At 34.3% G+C, this 15,306-nt stretch overlaps 2 protein-coding genes across 2 annotated transcripts; one reads left to right on the top strand and one right to left on the bottom strand.

Moving 5' to 3' along the window:
• Nucleotides 1–210: 210 nt before the first annotated feature.
• Nucleotides 211–2,314, top strand: LOC131806503 (histone H4 transcription factor-like). The gene is made up of 3 exons (XM_059130641.1): nucleotides 211–993; nucleotides 1,098–1,414; nucleotides 1,527–2,314. The coding sequence occupies exons 1-3, from the start codon at nucleotides 357–359 to the stop codon at nucleotides 1,911–1,913; spliced, it is 1,341 nt and encodes a 446-aa protein (XP_058986624.1). The 5' UTR covers nucleotides 211–356; the 3' UTR covers nucleotides 1,914–2,314.
• Nucleotides 2,315–2,890: 576 nt separating this feature from the next.
• LOC101893226 (protein DENND6B) lies at nucleotides 2,891–5,619 on the bottom strand. The gene is made up of 2 exons (XM_005191302.4): nucleotides 4,345–5,619; nucleotides 2,891–4,276 (listed from the first exon to the last, which is right to left on the bottom strand). The coding sequence occupies exons 1-2, from the start codon at nucleotides 5,479–5,481 to the stop codon at nucleotides 3,479–3,481; spliced, it is 1,935 nt and encodes a 644-aa protein (XP_005191359.2). The 5' UTR covers nucleotides 5,482–5,619; the 3' UTR covers nucleotides 2,891–3,478.
• Nucleotides 5,620–15,306: the final 9,687 nt, after the last annotated feature.

Here is a 15,306-nt window from a genome sequence, read left to right as displayed (position 1 = left end):
TTTTTATCCACGAGTTGGAATTTCGACAGGAAACTGGAAACAGAAAAGGCAATATTTTCAAAATGTTTGTATTTGTATGAAACAGCATACCAAAATGAACGCAGATTAAGATTTGTATGTAAACGTACTTTAATAAAACTTGGTATCCCTTTCCACTGCATACACGTTGTGTGCCGAAATTTTACGACGCTGCTTCATTTGCACAACATATGGCCATATACAACCCTGTCAAATTTGGTAAACAAAATGAGCGCGGCCGACAAATAGTGTCATTTGTGTAGGACCACTTTGATCGGACAACAGAAAAGCATTGCAAAAAAGTCCTTGTCCGTGTCTGACAAACGAAACAAGAAACTATGAGTAATAATAAAAAGAGAAAAATTGATGTGCCCTTAATACCCTGCAGTTGGATTGGTTGTGGATTGATGTTTCCCAATGATTGGGAATTGAATGGTCACATTGAAACACATTTGGAGACATTAAAGCCGCATACGAATGGAAATTATAACTGCGTTTGGGGTGCGTGCTCCTTTTCGACTGCATGTATTACAGAAATACAACGCCACATATACTATCATGGATACTACAATGGACTATTGGTCCATGGAAAAAATGAACTAGAAGCCAATCCCTCGATACCAAAATGTAATGCTGTGCCAAGAGAATGTGATAAAATACCCGATTTGCATAATGATTTTCGCTGCGAATGGGTGGACTGTAATCGAACATTTATATCGATAGTAGAGTTCCAGGACCATATAGTACAACATGCCTCCTTCGAGTATGAAATACAAAAATCACCAGACGACGAAAGGCCAAAAATTCAATGCAACTGGAATTTTTGCAAAAAACAAATGGATAACAAATATCGCCTCATCGAGCACATAAGGACGCACTCGAATAAAAAACAAGTAGCCTGCTATCATTGTGGAGAATTGTTCCGTACGAAAACAACATTATTTGACCATTTACGACGGCAACCAGAAAATAACAGTAAGTAGAATAAATGCAAAATTTGCGTAATCCATTCTGTTTGGGGACACAGCTAGCTAATGAGCTAACGCCACCTGCTCTTGTCATTTTTATTATTGTTTCAGCTCAAAAATATCAATGTGCCCAATGCTCAAAATACTTTGCTACCGAAAAACTTTTACGTTCTCATATGCTGAAACATGTTAATTGTTTTAAGTGTACCATGTGCGATATGACCTGCTCGTCAGCCAGTGCCTTAGCTACACATGTAAGATATAGACATTTGAAAGAAAAACCTTTCAAATGTGTAGAGTGCGAATATAGATGCGTACGAGAATCGGATTTAAATCAGCACGTTCAATTGGTGCACAGTCAAGAGGTGCATCGCTGTGAGGAATCTGGTTGCACTTATGCTGTTAAAACATTTCAGGCTCTAAGAAAGGTGAGCTAAGTAAACGAAAACATTTCAGAATGTTATCTAGTGCCAAGATTTGTGGGCCTTTGTAGCCGTGGAGTCTGTTGTTATAATAGATCTAATCTTTTTGCCTTTGTAGCATTTCTTTGAAGTTCACAAAAACACCACATTTATCTACCTCTGTCATTGTTGTGAGAAATCATTCAAAAACGGAAAAAGTCTATCGGTGCATTTAATCAAAAAACATGATTTTCAACTACCCTCCGGCCATCGACGTTTTACATATCGTATAGATGAAAATGGTTTTTATCGTCTCGAAACTACACGCATCGAAAGTCTAGAAGTCACCGAACAAATATTGACTCCAACTACATTTGAAGTTTCAGAGATTACCGAAGACAGCAATTCATATGAAATTGTTTCACTGACTAATGCTCAGGACGCTGAACGTATTCTAGTATCGAATGACAGAGGTGAAGCTCGGCCTGCAGGTGAGGTATTAATATCATTACCGAGTTTAGATTAATAATTAGAATTAGTTTAAATATTACAATAATATATTATAGACACTTTCCAAATTCAATACTGATAGCAATAAGTATTTGTCATCATATCGGTTTCTTTAGTAATTAATGAATCACATAAAAATGTTTTAATTTTTATATTTAGCCAAATATCAACCGAATCCCTGAAGAAAATGTATTTCAGTTTAGATTATATTTATTTTTCTCAATGTTTATGCCATTTAAAAGATACGCTATGAAACAATATTCAATGTACGTTAAGTGTTAACTCCAAATTTCTTATGACATCGACTAAACTTAACTCATTTTGTGATGCTTTTTTGATTTTCTTCCTTAAAAATAAATGCTTATTTTGTCATGAAATTTAATGCTAAATAAAGTTTTGAAATTAAAATTGAAATAAGATGCAGTTTTATTTTATCGGGAGATTGGTGAATTTTTTACATATACCCACATTAAATGCCATTAAGCTTATCAAGTTTTTTTCTGACCTTAAGTGGTTGAACCGCAAGATAGATACCCTTCATTTGAGGGTAATTTTTGTACATACAAAACGAATCAGAGTTATGTACGGTGATTTGGGGGTGTTATTAAATGCTCGCAAGCCTAAAAGTATGCACAACTATTTGTCTCATTGAGTTACTGGCGTCACGAAGAATGCCAAATAAAATTTGTATATTTTTGCATGATGGAGTGAACTAATAAATATCGATTGTGTGTCGTAAATCCAAAAATTACATACCCCGAATGTGAGAATTCACTACCCCAGGAATGTGGATATTTTGAGCCTTAATTCATGGTTGTTGGAGGTCATAACATCCAAATGAAATGGACTACAAAAGCCTTTTTCCTTCTTAATAACCGTTGAGCAAATCTTGAGGCTTTTACTTGAGGCGAATAGATCTAAAATCGGATATCAGAACTTTTCTTGAAATATTACCTTTATGACCATGATTTTACCGAACGATGTACCAGAGCCTTTACAAAATAGAGTTTAACACAAATTATTCTATTTTATTTGATTATATACCTGCTTAAAATATTACAATTTAGTAATAATTATAGATAATTATCTTAAGAATATATTATACAACTTAAATTAAACAATTCGACATTTATCTAGATCATGATTCAATTCTTTATATTATTACTTACAACTAACGTAAGCCTACATTGATAAACACATGCACACATTTATATAACAAATTTAAAATAAATGGATTGGATTTTAATAGGGAACATTAATATCCTTGGAAAGAATCATTAGTTTTGAAAATCATTAGCGAGAGATTAAACTTTTGAGGTAATAAATTCGATTTCAAAACACCCTACAAATCTAAAGCTCTGTCAAATAATTACAAATTCAAATATTTTATGATAACAGTTACTATAACATCTATGTGTTATCTTAAAGGGATAATGTTGTACAATTTGATCGATGACAATAGGACTTCATATGATGTGTTGAAAACCTCCATCACTCTCCCTAAAATCAAAATTTTCTAATCGCTCTAAAACTACCAATCCACGAATTATAATTCCTCAACATCGTTCGTTCATTCATTTATCATATATTAACGACATTTTTTAAATCGTTCGGTAGCAGCTCTTTCATACAATTTATCTGAGCTCTTATTTGATCACGCGTAGTTGTTGCTGTATTGCCATTGCTTCCAATCCATGAGCTAGATTCAGTTGATAACTTATCATTATAGAGATTCAATTTTTGTTTCAATTTTAATATCATATCAATAATTTCCACTTCTTGTTTATCGCGGGCCCACTGCTCCAAATTCGCTTCGGATAAAGCTTGTAGTTGTAAATCCTGGAGGGTAAGTTGTAATTCTTTGTGGCGGGATTCATACCAACCGCGAAAGTTTGGTGAATTATAAAAACGTCGATATAGACCTTTCCAATCGCCCTTTAGCGGTGATGTTAAATGTGGTCCGGAAAGTTCCAGTGTAGCAAGAAAGTCATCAAGTTTAAAAGCATTCGCATTTGGCGCTGATTTAAATGGACTTATATCCTTTTGTAGTGGCATTAGCGAGGCCATATAACGTTCCAAAGGTATCATAAAACTTTGTGTCAATTCTAAGAGGTGCCTACGTAACAGTGCAGTTTGTACATGTTCTGGTCTTTTTGTTTTGAGACCCAATAAGACTTTCTTAATAAGGGATTTATCCTTCTTCAAAAATGGTTTATATTTGGTGTAGAGACCAGGAGCGGAGCCCTCACCATTGCTGCCGTTTAGTGATGTTGAATTACCGTTTCCAGTTTTTAGACCACCAACGCTGTTCAAGGATGTTACGGAAGATGTGTTGCGGGAGTTCTTGATGGCAATTTGTTGTTGCTTTTGCATGTTAAGCTGTAAAAATGCAATTTAAACCAGATTAAAATCTAATTTTTGCGCAGGTTTTTGAAATAAATACTTACCTGATTATCAACTAGCCGCAGCATGTGCGGCCAATCCTTGAGCAGTTTAATAAAAAATGGATTTGTTACTCCCAAAATTAAGGGTGGGGGGATTTTTCCACATTCTCTGGTAAACTCTTTGAATTCACTGTCGTGTATTGTAAAATAAGGTCTTGCCTCAGCACAATATTCCAAAGGAGCTATTAACGCTACCAATGTCTGAACCATATGTGAACAATCTGCAGGCGATGTGCCGACCACAACTATGGGCTCTGCCGTTAATACCAGCTCCCACAGCGTGTACATATGATCCACAATGAAACTTAGACTGTGAAATAGTTCAACCTCATTTACCGATGCTATCACTTTCACCGATATTGGCCGTTCTAGCTTCTCCAACTTTTCTATACTTTCCGAGCCAAAATTTTGCTGAACAGCTTTTCGACTACTTGCTCTGGGCACTAAAATTTGATAACACTGATCGAATAGAGGTAAGTTAAAAGTTCCGCCAACTTGTAGTTGTGGCCAATCACTGTTAATTTGTTGACAGGCCTTGATGAGGACCTCTTCGCCTTCGTCAAAGTATTTTTGCGCCAATTGTGTTAGCATTTCATAGAATAAATTAAAGAACGGTAATCTGGTGACAATAATAAAACTCTTTTGGAAGTAGCCACGGGGCAAGTTGGCATCTCGCTTTTGGCGAAAATACACAAATCCCCAGTAGTGGGACTGGTCGACCTTCAAAACGGGTGGACAGTCACTGTTGTAGCAGCGAAATTGTTGCAGTTCCTGTAGTCGACTTGTATCTGGTGACATTCTGAGGCGCATATGAAACTTGGTATCACCCATACAACCAGAATTTGAATCTGGGAATGCCATGTAGCAAATGTTTGTCACCTCCTGTTCGCTGGGCATAAATTCTTTGGGATATATAAATTCAAGTGCTTGGCCCAAATTCAGGTCAAATGTTACAATACACATGCATTGAATCCATTGCGAAAGAGTGGACCAATCCTCTGTTGTTGTTGTCGTTCCAGCTTTTGTTTCCCCCATGTTGTTCTCCAAACTGTTGTTTGCTGCACGTTCCTGCTGCTTCGGTATTGATGACTGGCTTCTACTTTCTGCGGGAATACATTTATCCTTATCCAGATTTTCCATATTTAATTAACATCAAACAATAAAAACAAGCAAAATTTATTTGTGGACAAACAACGGAGCGAAACAATTTTTTTCAGCGGCGGAGGTTTATTAGCTGTAATTCAAATCGACGCCGATGCGCTGTGTTTTCTGTGTACTCTGTAAACAAACACAAACGCAGAATGTAGGAAAATGTACCCAACATACCAAAAATACAATACAGCTTGAGAATAATATTATGAAAATAGTTTATCATAAGAATTTTTCAACAATGCTTGAGAAACACTTTTTTGCACAAACTTTTCTCAAATCTGTCCTTTGTTGACAAATTTATTTTGATTTTTTTTGTGAAAATTGTCAACAAAAAATTATTTTCTTTGGTTAAAATCAAAATCACGCGATTTTAGGACCCATTTCCGGACGAAACTCTAAGGTAATGATGAATAATAAATCTGGGAATCTGTAGTATAAATTATTTCAATCTCATTTCAGAATGGAGGCGTCAAAAAGTTGCAGGAATTCAACAGAAGTGAAGAATAAGTGGAGGAGATACAGAAGCTCAAATAAGGGGAAAGAAAGCATCTAGGTATCAAGGCAACAGGATGCAGTGACAGCTGGGATGGCAATCAATGAATGAAATGTGTAAAATAATTAAAAAATGAATAAATAAATATTTTTTACCATTGAAAAAATAAGCTTTATAAAATATTACTTTCGTAAGCTTATTCTGCAATTACAAGAATAAGCTTATGAATAAGGGTTCCTTTTCGATTATTCTATAATTGTTAAACAAACATTTCTCAATACATTCTCAAGATTTTCTCAAGCTTTAGGCTTATGTTTGTAAGCTTATTAAAATATTATTCTCAAGTCAATTTGGTATGTTGGGTAAGAGGCAACAGCTGTTTGCCAAATGCTACGAATATTGATAGAAAAGAAGAAGTGATGAAGATGGAAAATGTTTACGAATTAGGAAAGGAAAAATAATCAGCTGATAATTTTACAACGAAGTCGAGTTCTATACCGGCGATAGCTAGGGAGAAAAATATTAAGTGGTTTACACATACGTAATTCACAATTCCTACCCATTACTTTTACGACATTTACATCTTTTTGCTCAGTAAAGTTTAATTTAATTTTCTTGCATTTCCCATGGTAGAAAAATACAGGTAGATGCATCAAGGCTTGGGAGCATTGATATGTCAAAAAAAAAATTAAATGTTTTTCCAAATATAAGTAGATTTGCACATGGTACAATGAAGAGAAGGTAGGTCAACTTTAAAAAAAATTGCAAGTATAGAGGTCTACCTGTTTGGCTTGTAATGTCAGAATTAGTATCAAAACAATAAAAACTTGTTGCATTTATTTTGAATAAATAATTGAAAACCGCGATAACTGAATGAAAGGTCAACACTTCTTTTCAAAATCATGTACTATATATCTCTAAACGATTATTTCGCTACAAAAACTCTAAATTTTGTCGATGCATGCGTTGAAATGAACATTTTGAAAACACCCGAATTTGAATGTTTTCTGAACATTTTTTTGTTATTGAAAAGAAAACACATATATAAACAAAAAAGATGACATATTAGGCCAAGAAAATAAAAAAATTAAAATCATATGGTATCATAGCCCTACCTTGATATCATTGTACCATGGATTTGCATATGTTTTCTTATACGACGTCATTCGGAGGTTAATATAATTCGCGTTTTTCAACAATTTTTATAAATACGTATTCAAAACCATTTACTACCTTTAGGCATCCTCAATTGCATTTAGCTGCAATGGAGATGCCTGAAAGTCTGCCAGACATGGAATTTGATGTCTCAGAAATCATAGCAACAACTTCATCCGACCATCTACAATCGGATTTAACAACAACAAGAAATAAGCGTCAAAACCCAGCCAAAATAAATATACAAAAAGAGCGCAAAAAACAAAGGATCGAAAGCGCCATATCACCGATCAACATCGACATAACTGATCTTAATGAACGATTAACGAACCATAATCCACAAGATCAAAACAAATATGGAATTCTTGGTGCTCTGGTCGATGTGGACATCGGCCTGTAGAAAACACCAACAATTCGAGTGACTGTGGTGGTGCTGATAAAACCAAAATTTCGTGGTGCCCTCCAATTATTATTTTTGATGTCAATATCAAAGCTCTGGTTGAAAAGCTAAAAACAAGTTTGCCAGAATCATCTTTCAAGATCAAGAATGTCAATAGATCTAAAAGTAAATTATATTTTTCAGATCTCAAAGCCCACTCATCCATGATGACAATATTAAACGAAAAAAATATACGATCATACTCATTTACACCTAAGGGTATGAAACAAGCCTCCATCTTAATTCGAAATCTGTACTCTCTATATGACACAGAAGAAATAAAAAGGGAACTAGACATACTGGTTCCAGATACTGTTGCCAGAGTCACCAAATTCACAACGTCATTGTCAATTAAAAATAACGTCGATACTGGACTTTTCATGGTAACACTTTTTCCGGGAAAAAATACTACAGAAATTTCGCATATTAGAACGCTCCAGAACCAAGCTATAACATGGAAAAATCAAGAAAGAAGGATAGTGAAATTCAGTGCCGCAGATGTCAAGGTTTAGGCCATATAGCTCGGAACTGCAACAGTCCATACAACTGCGTTAAATGCGACCAAAAACATCTCCCTGGTGAGTGCCAACGTACCATCTCTGACGCAACAGATCCTTTCTGCATTAATTGCAAAAAACATGGTCACCCAGCGAATTGGAAAGGATGTCCAATCTATAAACAATATGTCATCGCCAGAAAACAGAAAATAGCAAAAGCCACCGAAAATAAAAACATCGCACAAAGAAATGTTAAACAAATTTTTAATATGTCGACAATTTCACCTGGAAAAACCTTTTCTAATTTATTCAGTAAAATGCCAACAGATCGCAAGAATTCTTGAAACTGGCCAATTTCTTCCTACAACCTGAAGAACTTACCTTGGAATTAACAGGAAATTCAAAATTTTTTAAATGAGTTCAAGAATATGCCAAAGAACGAAGCCAAAAAGGAGTTTTTACGGCTTAGTTATGGTCCATAAAATCTTTAAATGTTTAACATTCAACGTACGTTCACTAGTTGATACTAGCCGAAGAATTGAACTACAAAATATTCTACATAGTGAAAATATTGGTGTTGCCTTCATACAGGAATGTCATCTCCAAAGACAAAGATATGTAAAGATTTATGGATACAAATTTTTATACGACAATTCTTCTCTGGGAGTTGCAGTCATAGTGAAAAACAATATTGTTTTTAAGCGTATAAACCCAATTAATGTTGGTATAAATACAACTTTAATAGAAATTGAAACCATTGTGAATAACTGCTCAAAAAGGTACTTGTTGGGGTCACTATATGTACCATGTAGCTATCCTGTGAACTAGCTTGACTCTGACTTGAGTAAGCTACTTCAATTATGCAATTCCTTTGACGGCTTCATCCTTGGAGGAGATATCAACGCAAAAAGTCCTATATGGGGAGACCAATGTGAAAACACAAATGGAAAAGCTTTGCGGACATGGTTAGGCAACAACGTGCTAGATGTTGTACGTCTTTGTGACTCAACACCATCTTACCCTAATGGAGCCTCCCATTTGGATCACTTCCTAGTAAGTTCACATTTTATAAATCGGACGACTCGAAACTATCAAATATCTTCTCTACCAACCTTCTCTGACCATTTCCCACTTAAATTGGCGTTGAAACTTGACAATGTAAGTTTGATTTTAAGGCAACCACGACGTTATACTTCGTATAAAAACACAAACTGGAGTAACATTCGATGTGACTTGGACTCAATGTCAGAAACTATAATGCCTCCGACGAATAGAAACTTGACGAATGATGAGATTGATTGCATAGTAGGAAATTTTAACAATGAATTTAATCGTATTCATGATATGCACTCAGAAAAAATTGAATTAAAGGACAAAAAACCACATCTCTCGGACCAAATAAAGAAGTTCCTTAAAGTAAAGCATCAATGGCAGAAAGAATTAAAGAAAATTTTTCATAGGACGGGAAACAGAATCAGTCTTGAGTATTCTATACTCTCTAAACAAGTCCAACTTTTAAAAACTATTATTAAAGAATTAGTTAATATAGAGTCTGCCAGGAAATTCAATGAAAAGTTAAAAAATATTAAACCCAGTCCATCTGCATTCAAGCAAATTTCCCAAATAACAGGAAAAAACAAATCAGCATATTGTCAAAAACTGCAACATGGAAATGACTTTATTACAAACAGCCTTGAAAATAGCAAATAAGTTTGAATCTTATTATTCTACTTTATTTGAAGAAAAGTTACCTTTAAATCCAGTCGACGATCTCACTTCTCGAGTTGATTCCTGTTTGAATATCACCACAACGCACATTTATTCTTTTGACGATAGATTTTGTGCTATAAACAATCCAGATAGATTCCACTTCACCTCTTCTGAAACGATAAGAACATTATTATGAATATAAATACAAAGAAATCAAGTGGTCCGGATGGCATTTCAAATTTTTTAATCAAGAAATTTCCTGATTCTATTATAAAATTTTTTACGTGCGTATTTAATCACTGCATAAACAACGGCTATTTCCCTTTACAATGGAAACTAGCGAAAATTATTCCAATCAAAAAGAAAACAAATAGCACCACGGTGGACGACTTCAGGCCAATTTCACTTCTTTCAAACGTTGGAAAAATGCTGGAATCGGTCCTGAAAGAAAAAATTGAAAATCAATTAATTATTAATCCAATCCCGAACTATCAGTTTGGATTCAAACCTGCCCATTCAACACTACACTCTCTCCTCAAGTTCCACAACGACATAACATCAAATTTAAGAAATCAAAAGTGCACCGTTGCTTTATCTTTGGATATTCAAAAAGCTTTCGACTCCGTAAGTCATGTTGGAATTCTATATAAGCTCATTGAAATTGGCATAGATCTATACCTCATAAAAATGATGCGTAGTTTCTTCAATTGTCGCAAATTCATGGTGCACATCAATGGTATATCCTCTTCAATAGCACTGCCTTTACACGGTGCAATTTTTAGCTGGCATTTTTATCAATTCTCTTTTAAAATTTCTGCGTAAATCTTCGCGCCTTTACACGGTGGCATTTTATGACATTAGCGCTTGGCATTTTTTCTGACATTTTATTTTATTCAGTATTTCGTATAGAGCTGTATTGTTGTGCTAATTGTTTGAAACAGATATTTATAAAGAAGTGATTTAAAATTAAATGTGTGAATCTAAATAAGAAATGATGGAAAAAGTTATTGTCGATCTGGTCCACATATTTATTAAAATTATTGACTTTTATTTTAACTTTCTTTTTTTACTTTTTAAATTAATTTACAATTAATTTTCATATAATTCACTATACAATTCAATCACTAAACACATCACAATAAAAGAAACGCATCAAAAATTACAATAAAGAAACGATATGAAATGTCAAAATCATAAAAAATTCGGAAGAAGCAAAAAGAGAAATGCAAAGAAAATGGCATGTAACCCTGTGCGGTGGCTTATCGTGCCATTTTTTCTTCTATCCTTGTCTCTCTACACCTTTTACCAACAAAAAAAAAATGGCATGGTTAAAAAATGTCACCGTGTAAAGGCAGTGTAGGTTTAGTAAGGAGTGGTGTACCTCAAGGAAGTGTGTTGGCGCCACATATGTTTAACTTTTTTCTGCACGATTTTCCCCACATTGGCCAAAATTCGCAAACGATTCTTTACGCGGACGATTGCTTGATTTACTCGCACGACGCTTCACCGACAACCGCTCTGAATAGCGTAAAAGCCCATTTAAATATTATCAACAGCTACTACAAAACGTGGGGTATGCAAATCAACGCTTCAAAATCAGCCGCAATTTGCTTCGGAAACGCCTCTGGAAAATGTCCAAAATATGTAGTCCCAGAAAGTAAGCTGTTACGGTTGACATTGGAAGACATTGAAATCCCATTGAAAACGTCAATAAAATATCTGGGGGTTCATTTCACCAACCTTTTCAAATTCAACCAGCACGCACGATCTATCATAAAAAAGGCAAAAGGAATATTAGGAAAGTTCTCACACATTTTAAACAACAAATACTTACCCCAGAACACAAAACTACTTCTCTATAAAGTAGCGATAAGGCCTATTTTATTGTATGGGTTCCCGGTCTGGTTTACCATTTCACCAATAGTAGCCAAAGAACTGGAAATCCTTGAGCGGACAATATTAAGAAAATGTATCAACAAATCTTACTCAAGTCAACAAAAAAGATAAAAAAATCCTTCTATGTAAGAATTGCTCGCATTTTCAACAATCTGCCACCTAATCTTAAGACATTCAATTCTTACCTAAAATGTTATAGGCGTAAATTATATGCTCATTTCAATATTGTTTAAAGTATATAGTTTTCTTGTGTTAATTTGTTTTTTTCCTTGCATAGTTGATTTATCTAAATCTTCAATGAATTGTGATTTTTGCTAATCTTTTTTTTTTGTTATTTTTTTAATGTTATTTTTAAGATAAAGGATGTTATGAATAGTTTTGAGTAGTCATGTATAGGAGTTCTTGGAACCATCAATCAATTGTTAATTTTATTCATTTTTTGTTAATTTGTTTTAGTGTTTAATTTTAAGTAATTCTTTTAGGATTAATTTTAGAGTAGTCATGTATAGAAGTTTTTTGAACCGTCCATGGCCCCGTTGGCTAGGTTTCTGTTCTAATTGAAAATAAAAAAAAAAATAAATAAAAAAATCACTCTCAAAACTATGATGAAATGTGTGCCATTCCTAAAAAAGAGGGCATTTATAGCAAAAATAAATTATGACATTTAAAAATTCAAAATAGAAAACAATTGTAAAATATTTTAAATTTTTTTAGAAGACTGAAATTATGAATGAAAGATATAGTGTTGAATGGCGTGTGTGCATTCAAACGAAATTAAATTTTATTTATTTCCTCATCCGAGGTACCCTTTTTGTTCACGAGTTGGAATTTCAACAGAAAACTGAAAACAAAAGAGGCAATATTTTCAAAACTTTTGTATCGTCAAAATTTTTTTCTGACAAATGACTCTCCAAAAGTATTAAAAAACAGAAAAATATATTTAAAATGTCAAAATTTATACAAAAAGTTAAAAACATGAATGACCTAAAAGCCCAATAAAACAAAGTCTTAAGTCATTCATGAATGAAAATTGTTAAATGAAAGATAAAATAAACCTTTGGAGGAAAAACAATAATTTCTTCTATTATTATTAATGCTAATTGCAGGTACTTTCGTACAAATCCCTATAAAAATCAAGAAATTTGAAAGAAGGAATTATGTTACAATGAATTACAAACGGTGCCGTATGAACGGGTTAATTCGTGTACCTAATTTTGAGAGCGAACAACGTGATTGAAATTGCAATGAGAACATAGTATAAGTCGAACAATCGGCTATGAATATTCGAGTACTCGGTTTTTACCCAAGTCCATAGTCGAGTTTGATAGCATTTGGAAAAACGATAGTAGCAGCTAGTACCGCGCTCTTTAGTGAAGATGTTCAATTTTCTCCTGTCTCATTCGTAAACAACAGAGTACCCGGAGTCTTTGCTTTCTGTTTATTTTTTATCAAGTATTGCTTTTTGGCCTTTATATTCGCTTCGTTGGGACGTTTTTCATTTTTGTTTCCCACGCTCGCAACTAACAACCAAACCAAACGAAAGCGCGCGCTTGAAGTAAAGACAGCAGAGACAGCAATCACCACACCAAACCAATAAGACCAATAAGATTAAAAGGATATTAAGAAGTGCATTTGCTTTTCTATGCATACCCTTGGCGTCATTAGTAAGATGGTGGGAGATCGGTGCGGACTTAACACATCTCGAACTATAACTATATATAATTATATTCTGATCAATGAATGAAGAAATGTTGTAAACAATTGCTTGCTATAAATCGGGCTACGTTACTAGGAGACACGGTAGCGAGCGATGGTACGAGACACAAAAGATGGATTGCTCTAACGATAGCCACTTGTGGTTTTCCACTCCATCATGCTATTGTACGCTTGTAACAATATAATCATATAATGGGCTTTCACTTTAACTGTCGGACAAGTAGCTTGACGTTACAGCAGTCTGAAGTTGGTTGCACCTCCACCATTTAGCGATGTCCGCCTGTCTCTTGTAATCACGCTATCTTTCGAACGAATTGAGATGGAAGGCTACAATGTTGCATACATGCATAGTTTACCAGTAGGCAGGATATGTTCGTAAATGGACAAAGTCGGTTTATTTTTCCAGTAGGCAGGTATTTTTAAGATTTTAACAGAATTTTTAAAAGATTTTATTTTTTGAAAACTGCCAAATTTGTACCAAATGGTGGAGGTACTTACAGCTTTTTTACTTGTTCAATTTCAAATAGTAAACCATTTACCAATGGCAACGTCATATCCTTGGGCCAACCAACTGCATAAAATTCGATGTCGATTTAGCGATGTCCGTCCGTCTGGGGTAATCACGCTAGAATCAAAACGAATTGAGATAGGAAAGATAAGAAGCTTAGTCCTTTGTCTGCAGGCAGGATCTATTCGATATATCCACGGTATCGTATAGTGGAATTGGTTTATGACCAAAGTTGCTTATGCAGGTCCATGTCGTCGTATAGACCCCAATATAATGGCTATATTCGGTATTTTCAAAATTTAAATTTTTAAATTTTCAATGGATTTTATTTTTTTGAAAACGAAAACGTTTTCGTGAACGTTCCAAATGTGTTATTTCAACAACTGATATGGTATTCGGTATTAATACCCTTCAACACCATGTGTTGCTAAGTTTGATTGGCCAAAAATTATGTAACACCTCGAAATATTGGTTTCCCACATTGGAAATTATATATGGAACTTCCTTACGTTACGTAGATGCGGATAGGAAATATATCCGATAAATACAGCGAAATATATACAATGTGTATATACAAAGAAAGGAGATGTTATCTAGAATGCTAATATCTCCAGAATGGCTGGAGCGATTTTGACAAATTTTGTAAATTTAGAATGCCTTCTTGGCATAAAAGTAAAAAAATCTAAAAAATATCGCAGAAAAATATGCCTATAATGATGATAATATACATTTTGTAGAATTTTGTGACAATTTTTTTTTTCATATTTTTTATCGCATGCGATTTTTTCAATTTGACTTAAATATTGAAGTGTATATTTTGTAATATTCTTGCACTTTACAACAGTGTATACAGATTACAATTATCCTTCGATCCTCATGAAACTTTTGACAAAGGTAGGGTAGGCTCAGAAGGGCTAGGCCCATTGTTTTTAAAGATGTCCGCAATATATTTAGAGGTTGAAATTGACCAACAAAACATTTTTCTAATTTTGCAGCCGTTATAAAGGTCACAAATAGAAACCAAAGGACACGAAATCCCGCATGAAATTAGAGTTTAGGACAGCGGGTAGAACGGACCACTACTGTGTATAAAATATCAACATTACTTACAGGCGATATCCGACGAATATGGCCAAATATCGTAGATAAGCATATCATATAGATTAGTCTAAATTTGGAGATACATCGGGGCATCTTACTTTCGCAAAATATTTCGGGGTTAAAATGAACCAAAAGCAGAAAAAAATTCCTTATTACACAATTGAAGCCAATCGACACGTCTAAGAAGGAGTTAAAGACAAAGAAGAAGTAAGGGGGCTTCTAACATATGGTAGTGTTGTAGGGTATCACATGGTCGGCCCCGCACGAATATAGCCTTTGCTTACTTGCTTATTTTAAA

This window comes from Musca domestica, unplaced genomic scaffold, assembly GCF_030504385.1.
Source record: "Musca domestica strain aabys unplaced genomic scaffold, Musca_domestica.polishedcontigs.V.1.1 78, whole genome shotgun sequence".
Lineage (NCBI taxonomy): Eukaryota > Metazoa > Arthropoda > Insecta > Diptera > Muscidae > Musca > Musca domestica.
The sequence above is the reverse complement of the archived record's forward strand: the minus strand, read 5'-3'. Positions and strand labels throughout refer to the sequence as shown.

Coding starts and splice junctions, on each gene's coding strand:
- LOC131806503 (XM_059130641.1), top strand. CDS start 357: ATGAGTAATAATAAAAAGAGAAAAATTGATGTGCCCTTAATACCCTGC. Junction 994..1,097: donor ACGGCAACCAGAAAATAACA/GTAAGTAGAATA, acceptor TTATTGTTTCAG/CTCAAAAATATCAATGTGCC. Junction 1,415..1,526: donor CATTTCAGGCTCTAAGAAAG/GTGAGCTAAGTA, acceptor TTGCCTTTGTAG/CATTTCTTTGAAGTTCACAA.
- LOC101893226 (XM_005191302.4), bottom strand. CDS start 5,481: ATGGAAAATCTGGATAAGGATAAATGTATTCCCGCAGAAAGTAGAAGC. Junction 4,277..4,344: donor TGCGGCTAGTTGATAATCAG/GTAAGTATTTAT, acceptor GCATTTTTACAG/CTTAACATGCAAAAGCAACA.